The sequence below is a fragment of the Mus pahari genome, chromosome 1 (genome assembly GCF_900095145.1).
Source record: "Mus pahari chromosome 1, PAHARI_EIJ_v1.1, whole genome shotgun sequence".
Classification (NCBI taxonomy): domain Eukaryota; kingdom Metazoa; phylum Chordata; class Mammalia; order Rodentia; family Muridae; genus Mus; species Mus pahari.
The window spans coordinates 110,966,439-110,979,804 of NC_034590.1; the positions used below are offsets into that span (position 1 = coordinate 110,966,439).

At 49.7% G+C, this 13,366-nt stretch overlaps 2 protein-coding genes across 3 annotated transcripts in view; one reads left to right on the forward strand and one right to left on the reverse strand.

Moving 5' to 3' along the window:
- Ap2a2 (adaptor related protein complex 2 subunit alpha 2) overlaps positions 1 to 8,728 on the forward strand; it is a 72,939-nt gene extending 64,211 nt beyond the window's left edge. For both annotated transcript variants that reach the window (XM_021217995.2, XM_021218696.2), the window contains exons 16-22: positions 1,603 to 1,685; positions 3,262 to 3,404; positions 4,936 to 5,006; positions 5,770 to 5,886; positions 5,995 to 6,064; positions 6,147 to 6,281; positions 6,984 to 8,728. In XM_021217995.2, the coding sequence (XP_021073654.1) occupies positions 1,603 to 1,685; positions 3,262 to 3,404; positions 4,936 to 5,006; positions 5,770 to 5,886; positions 5,995 to 6,064; positions 6,147 to 6,281; positions 6,984 to 7,061 (697 nt within the window). In that variant the 3' untranslated portion in view covers positions 7,062 to 8,728. The remainder of the gene's footprint in view (positions 1 to 1,602; positions 1,686 to 3,261; positions 3,405 to 4,935; positions 5,007 to 5,769; positions 5,887 to 5,994; positions 6,065 to 6,146; positions 6,282 to 6,983) is intronic.
- Positions 8,729 to 9,252: 524 nt separating this feature from the next.
- Positions 9,253 to 13,366, reverse strand: part of Muc6 (mucin 6, oligomeric mucus/gel-forming) — a 21,280-nt gene continuing 17,166 nt past the window's right edge. Inside the window, exons 32-34 of the mRNA XM_021215288.2 lie at positions 12,115 to 12,209; positions 10,209 to 10,311; positions 9,253 to 9,999 (exon numbers count right to left, since the gene is read on the reverse strand). Of these exons, the coding sequence (XP_021070947.1) occupies positions 9,991 to 9,999; positions 10,209 to 10,311; positions 12,115 to 12,209 (207 nt within the window). The 3' untranslated portion in view covers positions 9,253 to 9,990. The remainder of the gene's footprint in view (positions 10,000 to 10,208; positions 10,312 to 12,114; positions 12,210 to 13,366) is intronic.

A 13,366-nucleotide genomic window follows, 5' to 3' on the forward strand; every position in this document is an offset into this window, starting at 1 on the left:
GTACATGATCCTTCCTTCCTGTTAGGAAATGTGTGTTTGGAGTGTGTGTTAGGAGCAAGCTGCCTCTGTGGGCTGTGAACAGACTTCTGATGGCTTGAGAAGTGCTGAGCTTGGTGTTTTGACACTGTGGAAAACCCAGCTTCCTAAGCCCTTGTTACAGAGGCAATGTGGGGTCCAGCCAGGTACCCTTTTTGACAGGGTCTGCATCCAGAAATACCTTAGCCTTGCTCTGCTGTCATTTCTCCATGACAGCCATAGACCCTGGATGAGCTGCTCCCTGGTGTCCTGTGAAGATTGGGTGTGGGGAACGTGGGTGGTAGTCATTTGCAGACAGTCTTCTTCTGTTGGTGTAGCATCTGGTGAATGCTTCCCAGCTCCAGGAGGTCATGTTCCTTTACATTTTCCTTACCCTAGCCTGCTGGCCTGGTCCTTGATACCTCTTACGGTTCTTGGTCAGTTCTTTATGAGCCTGTGCAGAGATTTTCCTGTCTTGGTTTTGATGTGACCACACAGGGTTACCACTTGATGTTTACTTGGTGCATTGTGGAAGAACATGTTGCTTTGGTCAGTGCAGCAGGCATGAGGGAAGTTGAATCCTCCATAAGCCTACCATGACTGTTGTTCACCTCTGAGTGCCCTGGGGTCAAGGTGAAGTTGAAGTGACCTTTTGGAAATAGCCAGCTATACAAGGATGACAGGGGCTAGCCCCACAACCTCTGCTTAGCCTCCTTGAGTAGCATCCAAGCTGGGCCTGGGTAGAATGCTGCTCAAGGTGTGGGTTGGGGGGTGGTCCTGTGTCAGTGTTTGGAGCCTCAGGCCAAGCTGCAGCTTTACTGCCCAGCCACATCCTATGAGGTAACAATCATTCACTTGTGTGTAGTTATATGTTCTCAGAAGTGTTGGGGAATGGTCTTATACATTGAAGAGACAGTGTTTTATTTGGGAGATCTCACTATAGCCAGAGCTGGGCAGACAGCTGTTGAGTTGTAACCTGGGTGACTTGGAGGAGCTGGAGGTGTTTGGCGTGTTCACAGGAAACTCTGTCTCCATTACTCTTGTGGGCATTGTGTAGAGTGAGGCCACCGGAACTCCCTCTGTCCTGAATGCATAGGCACAATGTGCTGGCTTCACTGCAGGGCAGCAGCTCTTACTGCCTAGAGTGGACAGCTGTGGAAAAGTTGATTGAGTTGACTGATGTATGGTCTAGGGCAGAGGTCATTCACCTTGGTCTTGAGTTTACTCAGGTAGCCATTGAGGCCTTTAGGTGTGCTACCACATGGGACCATCTGAGGCACAGAGGAGGTCCAGCTTCACCTTGTGCATGCCACCCATCCCTAGCCTCCTGAACTCCAGACCTCCCTGGGTGATGGTCACAGGAGACACCATCTGTTTCTGAGGGGTACCTAAGGAGGCTTGCCTCAGGCCCCTGGCCCTGGCTCTGGCTCTGTGGACCACGATAAGGTCCCAGACGCTTTTCTGCTTTGTCTTTCTCTATGTTCACAGAAGTATTTTAGCCCAAAAAATACTTTAAGCCCTTTCTAAAGCAGATTCTTACTTGGTGTGGGTGGCACCGAGTAATGCTTAACTCTCCTTTTGTCCTAGGTTTGTTTGTAAAAATAATGGTGTATTGTTTGAAAACCAGTTGCTTCAAATTGGACTTAAGTCAGAATTTCGGCAGAATTTAGGTATGTGTTTTATTTTACTTAATGAAAATGTCTTTAGAAATTATTGGAAATAGCCAAGCATGGTGACACGTATCTGTAATCTCAGCGTTTGGAGGCAGAGATAAGAGAATTGTGAGTTTGAGGGCACTCTGTGCCAAATAGCCCGTCCCAGGCAAGCCTAGGTTACATAGTGAGACCTTCCCCAACCAAAAACATTTTTTTCTTACAAAGCTTACATCTCTAGATCTATCTATCACTTGGGAGACTGAGGTAGGAGGAGTGTCATAACTTCCAGGCCACACTTGGCAATAGTGTAAGATCCTGTCTCCAAAAAACAAAACAAAACAAAAAACCCAAAAACAAAACTAAAAAGAATTAGGGGAAACCATATCATGAGAAATGTTTGTAATCTATATACTGGCAACTAATATGGAAGATGGAGGGTGAAGCTAGCTATTACTAAGCCATGCACCTAGCATGACTGAATGCTCTATTTTAGGTTAATGTACTATACCACAATTAAAAAGGGGGAAAGTTTTCTTGAGTGTCAAAAGAAAATATTCTGCCTACCAAACTGTTGTAGTTGCTGCTCAGGTGGGCTCAGTCTCTGCAAAGGGGATAGGAGTGTGGAAACTGAGAGCACATGGCTGCCATGCAGGAGCTGTGGGATGCTGAGGACCGGCAGTATCTCTGAGATCCCAGGCTGATGTGAATGCACCCGTGCCTGGCCTGACTAAGGATTTACGCTTTGCCGTGGTGACTTCACCAGGTCTGGTTAGAGAGGGAAGCTAAAGTCTGTTCCAGAACTTTTGGTGTTTGTTTTTCTGAACTCTGAGGTTGTGTCAGTAGGATCTGGCCAGCTGATGCAGGGAGCATGTTTGAAGGACAGTCCTAGCTGTTAGTATCAGCAAGTGGGCTGATAGACTCAGGCGGAAGATATGAGTGTGTCTAGGTGCCTTCAACAGAGGGCAGGCTGGTCCCCAGAAGGCTCCTCAAGACCTGCTTATGCCCCGTGAACCTCCTGACCTGTTGTCTGTGGTTCTGGTTCTAGTTTGCAGAAATGTAGCTTTCATCCTTGAGTAACTACAGAATGAGGAGGCTCTAGGGCAGGTATGAGAGGCAGAAGAAAGATCCCCCCATGCCCCGTTTCTAATCTTTCCTTGCTCTTTTTTGTCTATTTGACTTTAGTTTTATGTTTGAAACAGGTTCTTATGTAGCCCAGGCTGTCCTCCTCAAATGTACTGTGTAACGGAGGCTGGCCTCAAACTCCTGGTGGGATTGCAGATGAATGCTGCTGTGCACACCACACCTGCTGTGCTACTTTTAAACTAGAAACTTGGTGTGATGGCTCATGTGAATAGTCTTAGCACTTGGGAGGCTGAGGTAGGAGGACTGTAGTGAGCTCAGGGGTAGTCAGAGTTCTGGGCCAGAGTTAGCACTGCTTAAACAAAAAAGATTAGAAAAAGTTCCTTTCAACTTTAGCAATAGTAGTAGCTCACAATAAGTACATTCAGCTGAGAAGTGTGGGAATCACTTTGACTGATTGTTCATGGTAAGTGTGACATAATGTGTATAAACCACCTCTGTTTCCTCCTAGGCCGAATGTTCATATTTTATGGTAACAAGACCTCCACGCAGTTCCTAAACTTCACTCCAACACTAATCTGTGCTGACGACCTTCAAACTACTCTGAACCTGCAGACTAAGCCCGTGGACCCAACTGTGGATGGGGGCGCACAGGTGCAACAGGTGGTCAACATTGAGTGTATATCTGATTTCACANCCTAGGCCGAATGTTCATATTTTATGGTAACAAGACCTCCACGCAGTTCCTAAACTTCACTCCAACACTAATCTGTGCTGACGACCTTCAAACTAATATCCTTGCTTATAGGCTTTCAGATAGATAGACAACAATGAGGTTAGAGGAAATGTTGAGGAGGGATGTGTTTGTTAATATAGCAGTGTTTTCTAGTAGCTCATGGGCCTTCCCTTTGAGTTGACCCACACATTTGTCACTCTTTGTTTGTTTTGTTCTCCTGTGATATCAGTAAGTTCTTTACCCTGGGAAATCCCCCAAAAGGAGCTGTGGCCAAAGGCAGAGTGACCCTGTGGTGACTGCCTGGAATGGAACATCTCAAGCCTACTGGTTCTGTGTGCGCTGGTGGCCTTTGCTCAGGCAGAGGATGGATCCATATGACCCATCACGGATGGTCTGGCGTGTTGGATTCTTTCAGCTGAGGACTGCCAGAGAGGGGCGGCTGGCTGGCATCTGCTGCATCGTGCAGACGATGACCAGGGATGCATGTCTTGGACCCAGCTCATAGTGTAGCGCAATGAGTGTCATCTTTGTAGCAGACATGTGTTCATTTGGAGATGTTCTATTTAGACAGAACCATTTGGAAAAAAGTAAGAAACACTGCTGTGGTGTTTAGGGATGTATCCTCCTGTGCATCATAAACAAGAACCTGGTAACAGCTCCAGTGACCCCTGCTGTACACACAAACTCACTTTTCTGTGTCTCTTTTCCCTGGGCTCCATGGGGTCATGAGCTGTGGGCACAGGGTGCCACACAGAATGCAGAGGGAAGCAGAAGCTGCCCATGACCCGCCATGGTTGCTGGGATCCTGGATGCAAAGGTGTCAGAGAACCTAGAGGTTCCTGTTGAGATGTTGCAGTCTCTGGCTTCTGTAAGTTCAGAGCTGCACTGATCTGTAATGCTGTGCCTTTTAGTTAGCAGACATGGCTTCTGCTGAGACATATAGTTCAGAGCTTGGTTCTGCAGTACTAAGTCCAATATGCAGCTAGTATATAAATTCTAAGGTCTTTTAGGGGAAAGGGACTAGCCAGATACTACATGGCTGCGGGTAGTCTGGGCCAGTGGGACCTGTTGAATGATGGAAGGGCAAGCTGGCAATAGCTCTGGGCCTTGATTTNCTTTTTTTTTTTTTTTTTTGGTTTTTTGAGACAGGGTTTCTCTGTGTAGCCCTGGCTGTCCTGGAACTCACTCTGTAGACCAGGCTGGCCTTGAACTCAGAAATCCGCCTGCCTCTGCCTCCAGAGTGCTGGGATTAAAGGCGTGCGCCACCACGCCCGGCACCTTGATTTACTTTTTGACGTTGGCCAGTTGATGTGTAGGGGTCCCTGCTGCTTTCTGTGGTGGGCTGGCTGGACTGATCCTACTCTCCTTGTCTGCCTGGACTCCTTAATGCACTCACCTCTGAACCTGCAGACTAAGCCCGTGGACCCAACTGTGGATGGGGGCGCACAGGTGCAACAGGTGGTCAACATTGAGTGTATATCTGATTTCACAGAGGCACCTGTCCTCAACATCCAGTTCAGGTGAGTGGTGTGTGCCTCCTGTGTCCTTCCTTTCCCAACCAATGTGCTTCTCTTCAAAGTCAGTGCTCTGTCACTGTGCATGTGTGCAGAGTAGTTAGTGCCAGGCCTGGAATTGTAGACAACAGGAGCAGGTGCAGAGGGAGCTGGTTTCTGTGACCATGGCATGGTGTCCATGGGGTGTGAGTCTCCTGTGTGGTCTGTGGGGCTAGGCTGTTTCTGACCCAGATGATTTTGTGGTGAAAAATTGAAGGGCTTGCCCCTCTAGGAGTTCAAGAGCCAGGCTCTCCATGCTGTCTGTTGAAGCTGGCTTAAGAGGACAGCTTAAAGGGGATCGGTGGTAGCTGGTTTGGACTCAGACTTCTGGGCCATAGTATGTAGCTGCCTTTTTTTTTTTTTTTTTTTTAGTGACCGTAATAGAACGGATAGGATCATGATTCCTTCTTGGGGAACTACTAGGCTAATTGATTTGATAGGAGCTCTACTTGGGCTTATTTCTGGGTCTTCATTTGCCAAAAGAACAGGACTAAAAGGAACTGGTCCATTGACACTTCACAAAAAGCAGTGGTTTGGTCCTTTGGTCACCTGTGAATGGAGGGATGGATGGAGGATGTGGCTTAGCCCCTCCAGGAATACTGCTGGTTTGCAGTCTTTGTGCTATTATTGGGGTGGGTAGCCACGTGGCCTTTTTCTAAGCCCAGAAGACTCACCAACTGAAACATTCTGCCTCCATGTTTGTTCTCACAACACGACTCTGTTGTTACAGGTATGGTGGGACCTTCCAGAATGTGTCTGTTAAGCTTCCCATCACTCTCAACAAATTTTTCCAGCCCACAGAAATGGCTTCTCAGGATTTCTTTCAACGTTGGAAGCAGTTGAGCAAGTGAGAAGGGTGAACTATGGGTGGAGAGGGGCATGGGGATGCTGTCTCTGGACAGGATGCTGTATGGGATTCAGCATAGCTTTTAGTACTAACATGCTGTCTTTGTAGTCCACAGCAAGAAGTGCAGAATATCTTCAAAGCAAAGCANCCGATGGACACAGAGATCACTAAGGCAAAGGTAAAGGGTTGTATGGTGATGTCCCCGAGGCCAGTGCTGGGACCAGTACTGAAGGCTTGACCTGCCTCTTCATTCTGTGTAGATTATTGGATTTGGTTCTGCACTCCTGGAAGAAGTTGATCCGAATCCTGCAAATTTCGTGGGTGCTGGCATAATACATACCAAAACCACCCAGATTGGCTGCTTGTTGCGCCTGGAGCCAAATCTGCAAGCTCAGGTGAGGTCTCCACAACAGGGAGATGGATATGCTTGTGTTGCTATTCATTTCAGTGCAGTTTATTTATAGAGATACTCAGATACTAAGTGTTGTTGGTCATGGTGACAGTGCAGACATTTAGACATCTCCTGGCCAGCAGAGCACATCATATTTCTGTCTCCTCACAGAAGGCCTGTGTAGCCCTGAGCTGTGTCTCAGTGTGCTCCCGGTGCTGTCTTGTTCTGGGTCCCTCTCTGAATGTGGTGCACAGTGCTGCTTGCTTCAGCAGGGTTCCTCTGGAGACCCCAGACTGTGTATTCTGTTCTGAGTATGGGTACTTGTTCTCACAACCCTTGGGTGGTTTGGGGAGTATAGTGGTCAGGTCACAGGGTGGTACATAGTTAATTGGAACTGCCAAGCTGGCTGTGTATACCTGTAATCACAGTACTCCGGAAGAGTATCAGTTCAAGACCAGCCTGGGCTACACAATTAGACTGTCTCAAAATACAACACAAAAGAGCTTTCCGGAGCAGCTGCCTCCTGCCTCCTGCCTCCTGCCTCCACGAATAGCCAGTGTGCGCGCTGCAAGCACCGGCTTTGATTAGACTTTCCTGTTTGCGCTGGCGAGACAGCGATGCTCTGGGAGGTGAGGCCAGGCCTCAGAAGTACTGCTAAGATTGGCCTGGGGCTCGGTGCCACTCACCCTTGCTCTCTCTCTTTCAGATGTATAGACTCACCTTGCGCACCAGCAAAGACACCGTCTCCCAGAGACTATGTGAACTGCTGTCNGAACAGTTCTAATCCGCAGACCAGAAGATCAGGCTCTTTGTTTGTGCGTCCCTCTTGTCTCTCTCGTTTGTCNTTGTACCACACTGCAGATAAACACCCCTTGTCTGAAAACTGCCATTCACGGCACCTCCAGGCCTANGCCCACAGCCAGCCCCTGGGTGTGGAGGGAATGCAGGACTCAGTTTGAGAAGGGCTGCAGCAGGCCTGCCCCGTCAAAGAAGGGTGCCTGGGCCTGGGAAATCAAGGCAGTCCTGTGGTTCAACCTACAAATTAAAGGGAAATTAGAAGTTTGAACGAAAGTGGAAATTTTGTTCAAATTTTATTAAAATGCCACTGGCTCAATCTCAGAATCCAGAAACAGCGCCATGTGCTTTTAGGGTTAACCCAGGGCTGCGTGGCTCTGCTGGATGTTGACAGTGGTGGCTTAGAGGTATGTGACCTCATGGGCTGGGCAGTGTCCATGGAGTTTGCTGGAGCACTGCCTGCTGTATAACTGTTTGAAACTCCATGCCCCACGCATGGCAGGGTCCTGTGCCTAACCAGCCAGTGTTCTTGAAGGGACAGTTGAAACATTTTACCACTTTTTTGAGATCTTAGGTTTGTAGCATGGTGGGCAAAGGGCTTCCTCTTGACTTTGGAAGACATGGATATCACCCATCTTTTGTTTTTAATGAATGTCCTATCCCTATGGTACATTCTGGGGACCTGAAGGCTAAGTGGGTAGTGGGGTGGTAAGGTAATGGCTGTGAGACATGCTTCTCTCCAGAGGGTCTTGGTTGGTGCCCAGTGTTACATCCTCACTTCTGTGAAGCCCTTGTGGCTGGGTGGAAAAGAGAGACCTAAGTGTGGCAGTGGAGTGACAGGCTGGGGCGAGAATGGCAACCCAGGCAGGTGCTGCGCTAAGGATGCACTGAACTCCCTAGCTCATGGGTCAGTTAACCCTTTGTGGGCACTGGACTGTATGTACAGCCCATCAGGGGAAGAGCATAGGCCACGTCGGAAGCTCAGGCTTGGGACCTTGCACTCTGTCTTGAGGTGATGCCAAGGATTGCTATAGACTGAGCTGTACAGGGTCATCTGTACGTACACAGCAGTGTTGTGTCCCTTGCCCACTGGAGCACTAGGTGTGGTCACTTATGCACAGGTTTTGTTTTTTGTTTTTTTGGGTTTTTTTGCCTCTGCCTCAGCCTCAGGCTGCCAGCCTGCCATGTGGGTTTGAGGACTGCAGCAGGGGTCCAACTACTCAAGCTCCCGCAGCCCCGCTCTGTACAGCCCAGGCAGGTAGTTTCCGAACAACACCACTTGTGTGTTGATCCTTGCGTTCCACGAAGCCCTTGGTCTGCCTGTCGTGTTGTGACCCACACTGTCATGGCATGGGCTTAGGTTCCAGATGATGATCTAGCTGTGGCCACAGTGAGCCTCCGAATCCCCTTTTTCCATAGCTGTCCATTGTGTGCAGTCCACGCAGTATTGCATGGACCACGCGGGTAGCTCAACCTGTGTGGCTGTGGCTTGTGTACGACGTGCTGCCCAGTGATGGTGTCTGTATCAGTAATGTCCCAGCCCACAGGAGCTGTTGGGGCACAGGCCCACTCTCTATGACTACCGGGCCTCCATTAGTCCAGTGTGCTTGTTCTCAGAGGAAAAAAATAAATAAATGCTAGGACAGGAAACTGGAACATGTGTGTGGTTTTTGTGGGGAGTGTCCTGTATAGTCCTGAGTCCATTCCTTGAGGAATTGAGTACAGCTTTGAACCAAGGACCCCGCATGCTACCTGTCTTTCAATTGAGAGGTACCTCAGGAAATCACTGCCCTGACCCTGTCTGTGAGATGCTGGGTTTACCCTAGCCTGGGTCCACACACTGCCCTGTGTGTGGCTGCAGTTCCACTGAAATCCTGTACCTGGAGGCTTAGGTCTAAACACATAGGGCCTGAGGGCTCAGGACTTCCTTCTCTGCCTCAGGCTGGGACTGCACATGAGAGATGGTCCTTGCCTGGAGAGTGTAGAAGATGGTGGGGTTCACCACAGACTGCAAAATCCTGGGTGGGAGCAGCTCAAGGGCTGGTGGTCTTTCTGTCCTAGCCCCACCAAGGACATGGGCCTCCACAGTCTCAGGTCCTGATAGTCTAGCCTGCGCGCGTGTTTGTGATATCATGCTCAGGATTCTGGAAGACTGCAGCAGTATGTACACACCAGGTTCTGCCTTGAAAAGAGCCAGTTTTATTTGCAATCTGCTCATTGTTGGGTGACAGCCTCCTGTCCAGCGAATACCAATGCCTTTTTTTTCCTCCTGCATCTGAGGAGACCTTTCCTTGTGTCTCTCCAATGCTTACCTTGCTGCTTATCCCCCCTGCCCCCAACCTTTACCCCCCAGGGCTCATACCCCTCCATCTTCCTCCTGCTATTCTCCACATCTCCCCAGGTGCCCTGCCCAGTCTTAGCATCTGCTTCTGTGCTCTGCTCTCCTGGGTGATGTAGCCCGAGGCTGGGAGGTGCTGTGCAGGTAGACAGGAGATCCCCAGTGTATCCAGATTGAAGGGATGTCAGTTTATTTCCACCAAAGGCCTGTTGTGCTTGCTCAGGTAGTGCAGGAGACGATGCTGGGGTGCCCTGCACTGTTAGCTCTTTCTCTGCAGCTGGTTCAGGATGAAACATGGGTAACATCTTTTTTGAGACCATGCCCATGACCAGTAAAGGGATTGTGTGTTACAGGTGTCAGGGCCATATCATGAATGGCATTTTCTTGTACCCAGAAACCAGTTGCTGCCGTTCAGTTCTTGCACTGCAGGGGGCTGCACACACAGCTGCTGAACACTTGGAGGGTGAGTGTGAGCTGCTGCCCTGGTGCATCAGGATCTGGGCAGGGCAGTGAGAGTTGCTTCTTGTAGACACTCAGGGGCTGACAGCAGCCACAGCTGGTCTCCAGCTGCAGGGTGTCCTTATTGAAACTGCCAAGAAGCAGAGACCAGCAAGGTCAGGAACACCCCCTACCCCCAAGGCCAGGCCCTCTGAAGCCAGCACCTGCTCATGGGCAAGGCAGATGTGGCCAGAGTGACCTGCCTAGACCTCTCAGTCAGCAGGCATGGGAACATTGAGAGCCCAGCTCCTGTGAGGCTTCTGACCCCAGCAGAAAGGAGGGTGTTTGCCAGCAACTCACCTGACAGAGGAGGCGCAGAAACCCTGGCAACGAGTTAGAGTCACGTTTGCCACACAGCCCTGGTAGGTAATCTGGTGCTCTTCTTCCTGTAAGCTGCAGGTCCCTGAGGATGGAGGCCCAAGAACAGGTCTCAGTCACTTCCTAGTCCCCATCTGACTTGTCCTAGGTAGCTCCTTATCCTTCCAGTATTCAAAGCCTTCTTAAAGGCTCTGTCACTGAGCCAGGCTCAGGTGGATCCGAGTCAGTCCCCTAGAGTCCCCAGTAAAGGTGTCTTAGGCCTGTTGGATGGAGGACAAACTAAGGGCCAAGGAGGGTATCAAAGGAGACTGTCCAGGTCCCTCCTAAGAGAACATACAGTGTCTGAGAAGAATTGTGCCACCTGGGTTAAGGGGCACAGCAGAGGAAACCCCTTCCTCTGGGGCTCTAGAAAGGTTTCAGAGGTCATGACATTGGCCAAGTGGTAGCGACACTTCAGCAGGCAGGCTGCACTGTTGACCTTAGGGTCTGCCAGTGTGGTCAGGGTGAGATGGCACACACCTATAATCAGCCTGCCCTCACGAGACAGATGCAGGAAGACCACGAGTCAGGAAGAGCCTGGGTTGATACTGCCCACGTGGAACTTGGGTTAAGTAAGATGGCTCAACAGGTAAAGGGGCTTGCCACCAAACCTAATGACCTTTTCATTTCTAGAACCCACATGATAGAAAACTGGCTCCTTCAAGTTGTACGCACCACACATTAAGTTGAAAATGGTTTATGAGCCAGGCATGGTGCATATACAGCTTTTATCCCCTGGGAGGCAGAGGTAGGTAGATTGCTTGTGAGTTCAAGGGCAGCCTAGTCTACAAGGTGAGTTCCAGGACAGAAATCCTGTCTTGAGAAACAATTACAAAACCAAAATAAAACAAACAAAAAAAAGGATATGTGGGTGACAGTTGTGCCCATGTATCTTCTCTCTTGTGTCCAAGTTTATTCCTGGCCTGCTTCTCTAAGGGGTTTTTGGTGGAGGGTTTGGTGATTTCTTCCTATCCTGTAACACCACTTTCTCTCCTTATTTCTTGAGACTATTTTCTCAGTAAACATCCTGAACTTAAAGTAACAAGATGTAACCAAAACCAGAACTGACTGCTGGCTTTGTGAAGACTTTCTGTATGAGGGAGGCCTAGGCTTGCGTGGGAAGCCTGGCCCCAAGGTGCTCGCGTTGATTGAAACAAGGGCGTCGTCAGGGTACATGTTGGAGTCATGTCGCTGTGCGGGGGATGACTAGGGAGCCCTCGTCAGAGTTGGGTAGGAGAACTTACAGAAACCGTGGGCAACAAGTGTCTATACTAATTTCCATGCCTTGTGTCTATACTAATTTCCATGCCTTGCCTGGCCTCCATCTCACCCCCTCACAGACCCCCACCCTTACCTCCTGCATGTCACCTGAGATAAACTGTATGCCTGGACTAGGCGATCATTTTCTTTAGTACTGAGGTAGTTTGAGTGCCTAAACTCAAGGGCCCAGCCAGACCTCACATGCAAGCTTTTCAACAGGCAGGTGTGGAGGGCTGCTTAGAGATGTTAGGACCAAGGCAGATCAAGACCACAGCAGGCACATAGGGCACAAGTGAATCCCTTACAGGAAGCAGTAGAAGGCCAGAAAAGTCAAATGAACCTACAGTGTACGGGGTTTAAGTCTCCAACTAGATTAGGTGAAGAGAGTAGTACTCCTGAGAGGTGAAGAGAAAGAAGCTTGCACTTAGGCCCAGAAACACCTAAAAGAAACTCCAGGACCTGCATAGGCACCGTGGGACAATGGGAGGGAAGGACTACACAGCACAGCTGCTGTATAAAATCCTGTGGAGTAAACAAATGGAACATAAGTAGGCTAGGGACCAAGGAACCAGCCAGTGACACTACTTACCAGGATGTGTGGGTGGCGAGGAAACCGAGGAGTCCGGATCGGAGGGTGATACTGGGGTAGAAGGTGAGGAGCTTCCAGTGGGAGAAGTACTGTGGCTCAGGAAGGCAGATGTGGGCAGTGGGCTGCTACCTGGAGGCCTAGTGGTATGGTTAGTGTCTGGGGAACTTGAACTTGGCAGGTTTGTCATGCCCGTGGTTGAAGACAGTAGCCCTGATGTAGCAGCTTGTGTAGTGAGGGAGGTAAGATGGGAGGTGGTGGACTTCGAGGAGAATGAAGAAAATGTGGGCACGTGAGACGTAGTCTTGGAAGTGGAGAGAGGGCCAGTGCTGGAGGTTGGCCTACTCGATGGGGTGGGAGTCATGTGGATGGTAGGGAGAGCAGAGGAAGAAAAGGAGGTGACAAGAGGGGAGGCAGAAGAAATAACATGAGTTGAGGCAGCAGTTGGAGACACAAAGGCAGAGGCAGATGAAGGTGATGCTGTGGGTGTAGTAAACAGTGGGGAATGGGACACTGAGCTGGGAGTGGGTGTGTACTGCAGAGTAGAAGCAGATCTTGAAGCAGGTGTGGGAGTGGATGTCATGGAGGAAGGCTGGGAAAGGTGGGAAGTAGAGGTTCTGGCTGTGGAGAAAGAGCTGTGACCTTGGGTACTGGCACTGGTTGTGGAAATGACAGATAGTGGTGTTTGTGGAGTCCCAGTGCCTCTGAGTGTAGTTGGAAGGCTAGTGCTCAGTGGTCTAGATGTGGAAGCTGAAGCGACTGAATGGGGATTGGTTGGGGTGTTAAATATCTCAGTGCTTGGTATCACAGAAGTTGAAAATGATGGCAATAACGTGGCCAAAGAAGTCTGAGGGATGGATGGTGCTGGGAAGGTAATCGTGGTCTTCACATGTGTTCCTAAGGGGGTACCTGTGATGCCTGTTGTCGTAGAGATGGCAACAGTAGGGGAAGGGTGTATGGTGTGTGGAGTCTGAAGGCTGCTAATTGTGCCTGAGGTAGTATAGACTACTGGAGTGTCAGTGCCATCCATGGTGGACTTGGTTGTGATGGTTGTAGAACCTGCTGTGGATTGATGGACTGTGGTGGAGGAAGGTTGAGAAAGGTAGGAAGTAGAGGTTCTGTCTGTGGAGAAAGAGCTTTGAGCTTCAGTTGTGGCACTGGTTGTGTGAGTGACAGGTGTGGGTGTATTTGGAGGTGTTGTCTCTTCTATTGTGGTTTGTAGTATTGTGCTCACTGGCCTAGAGATGGAAACTGA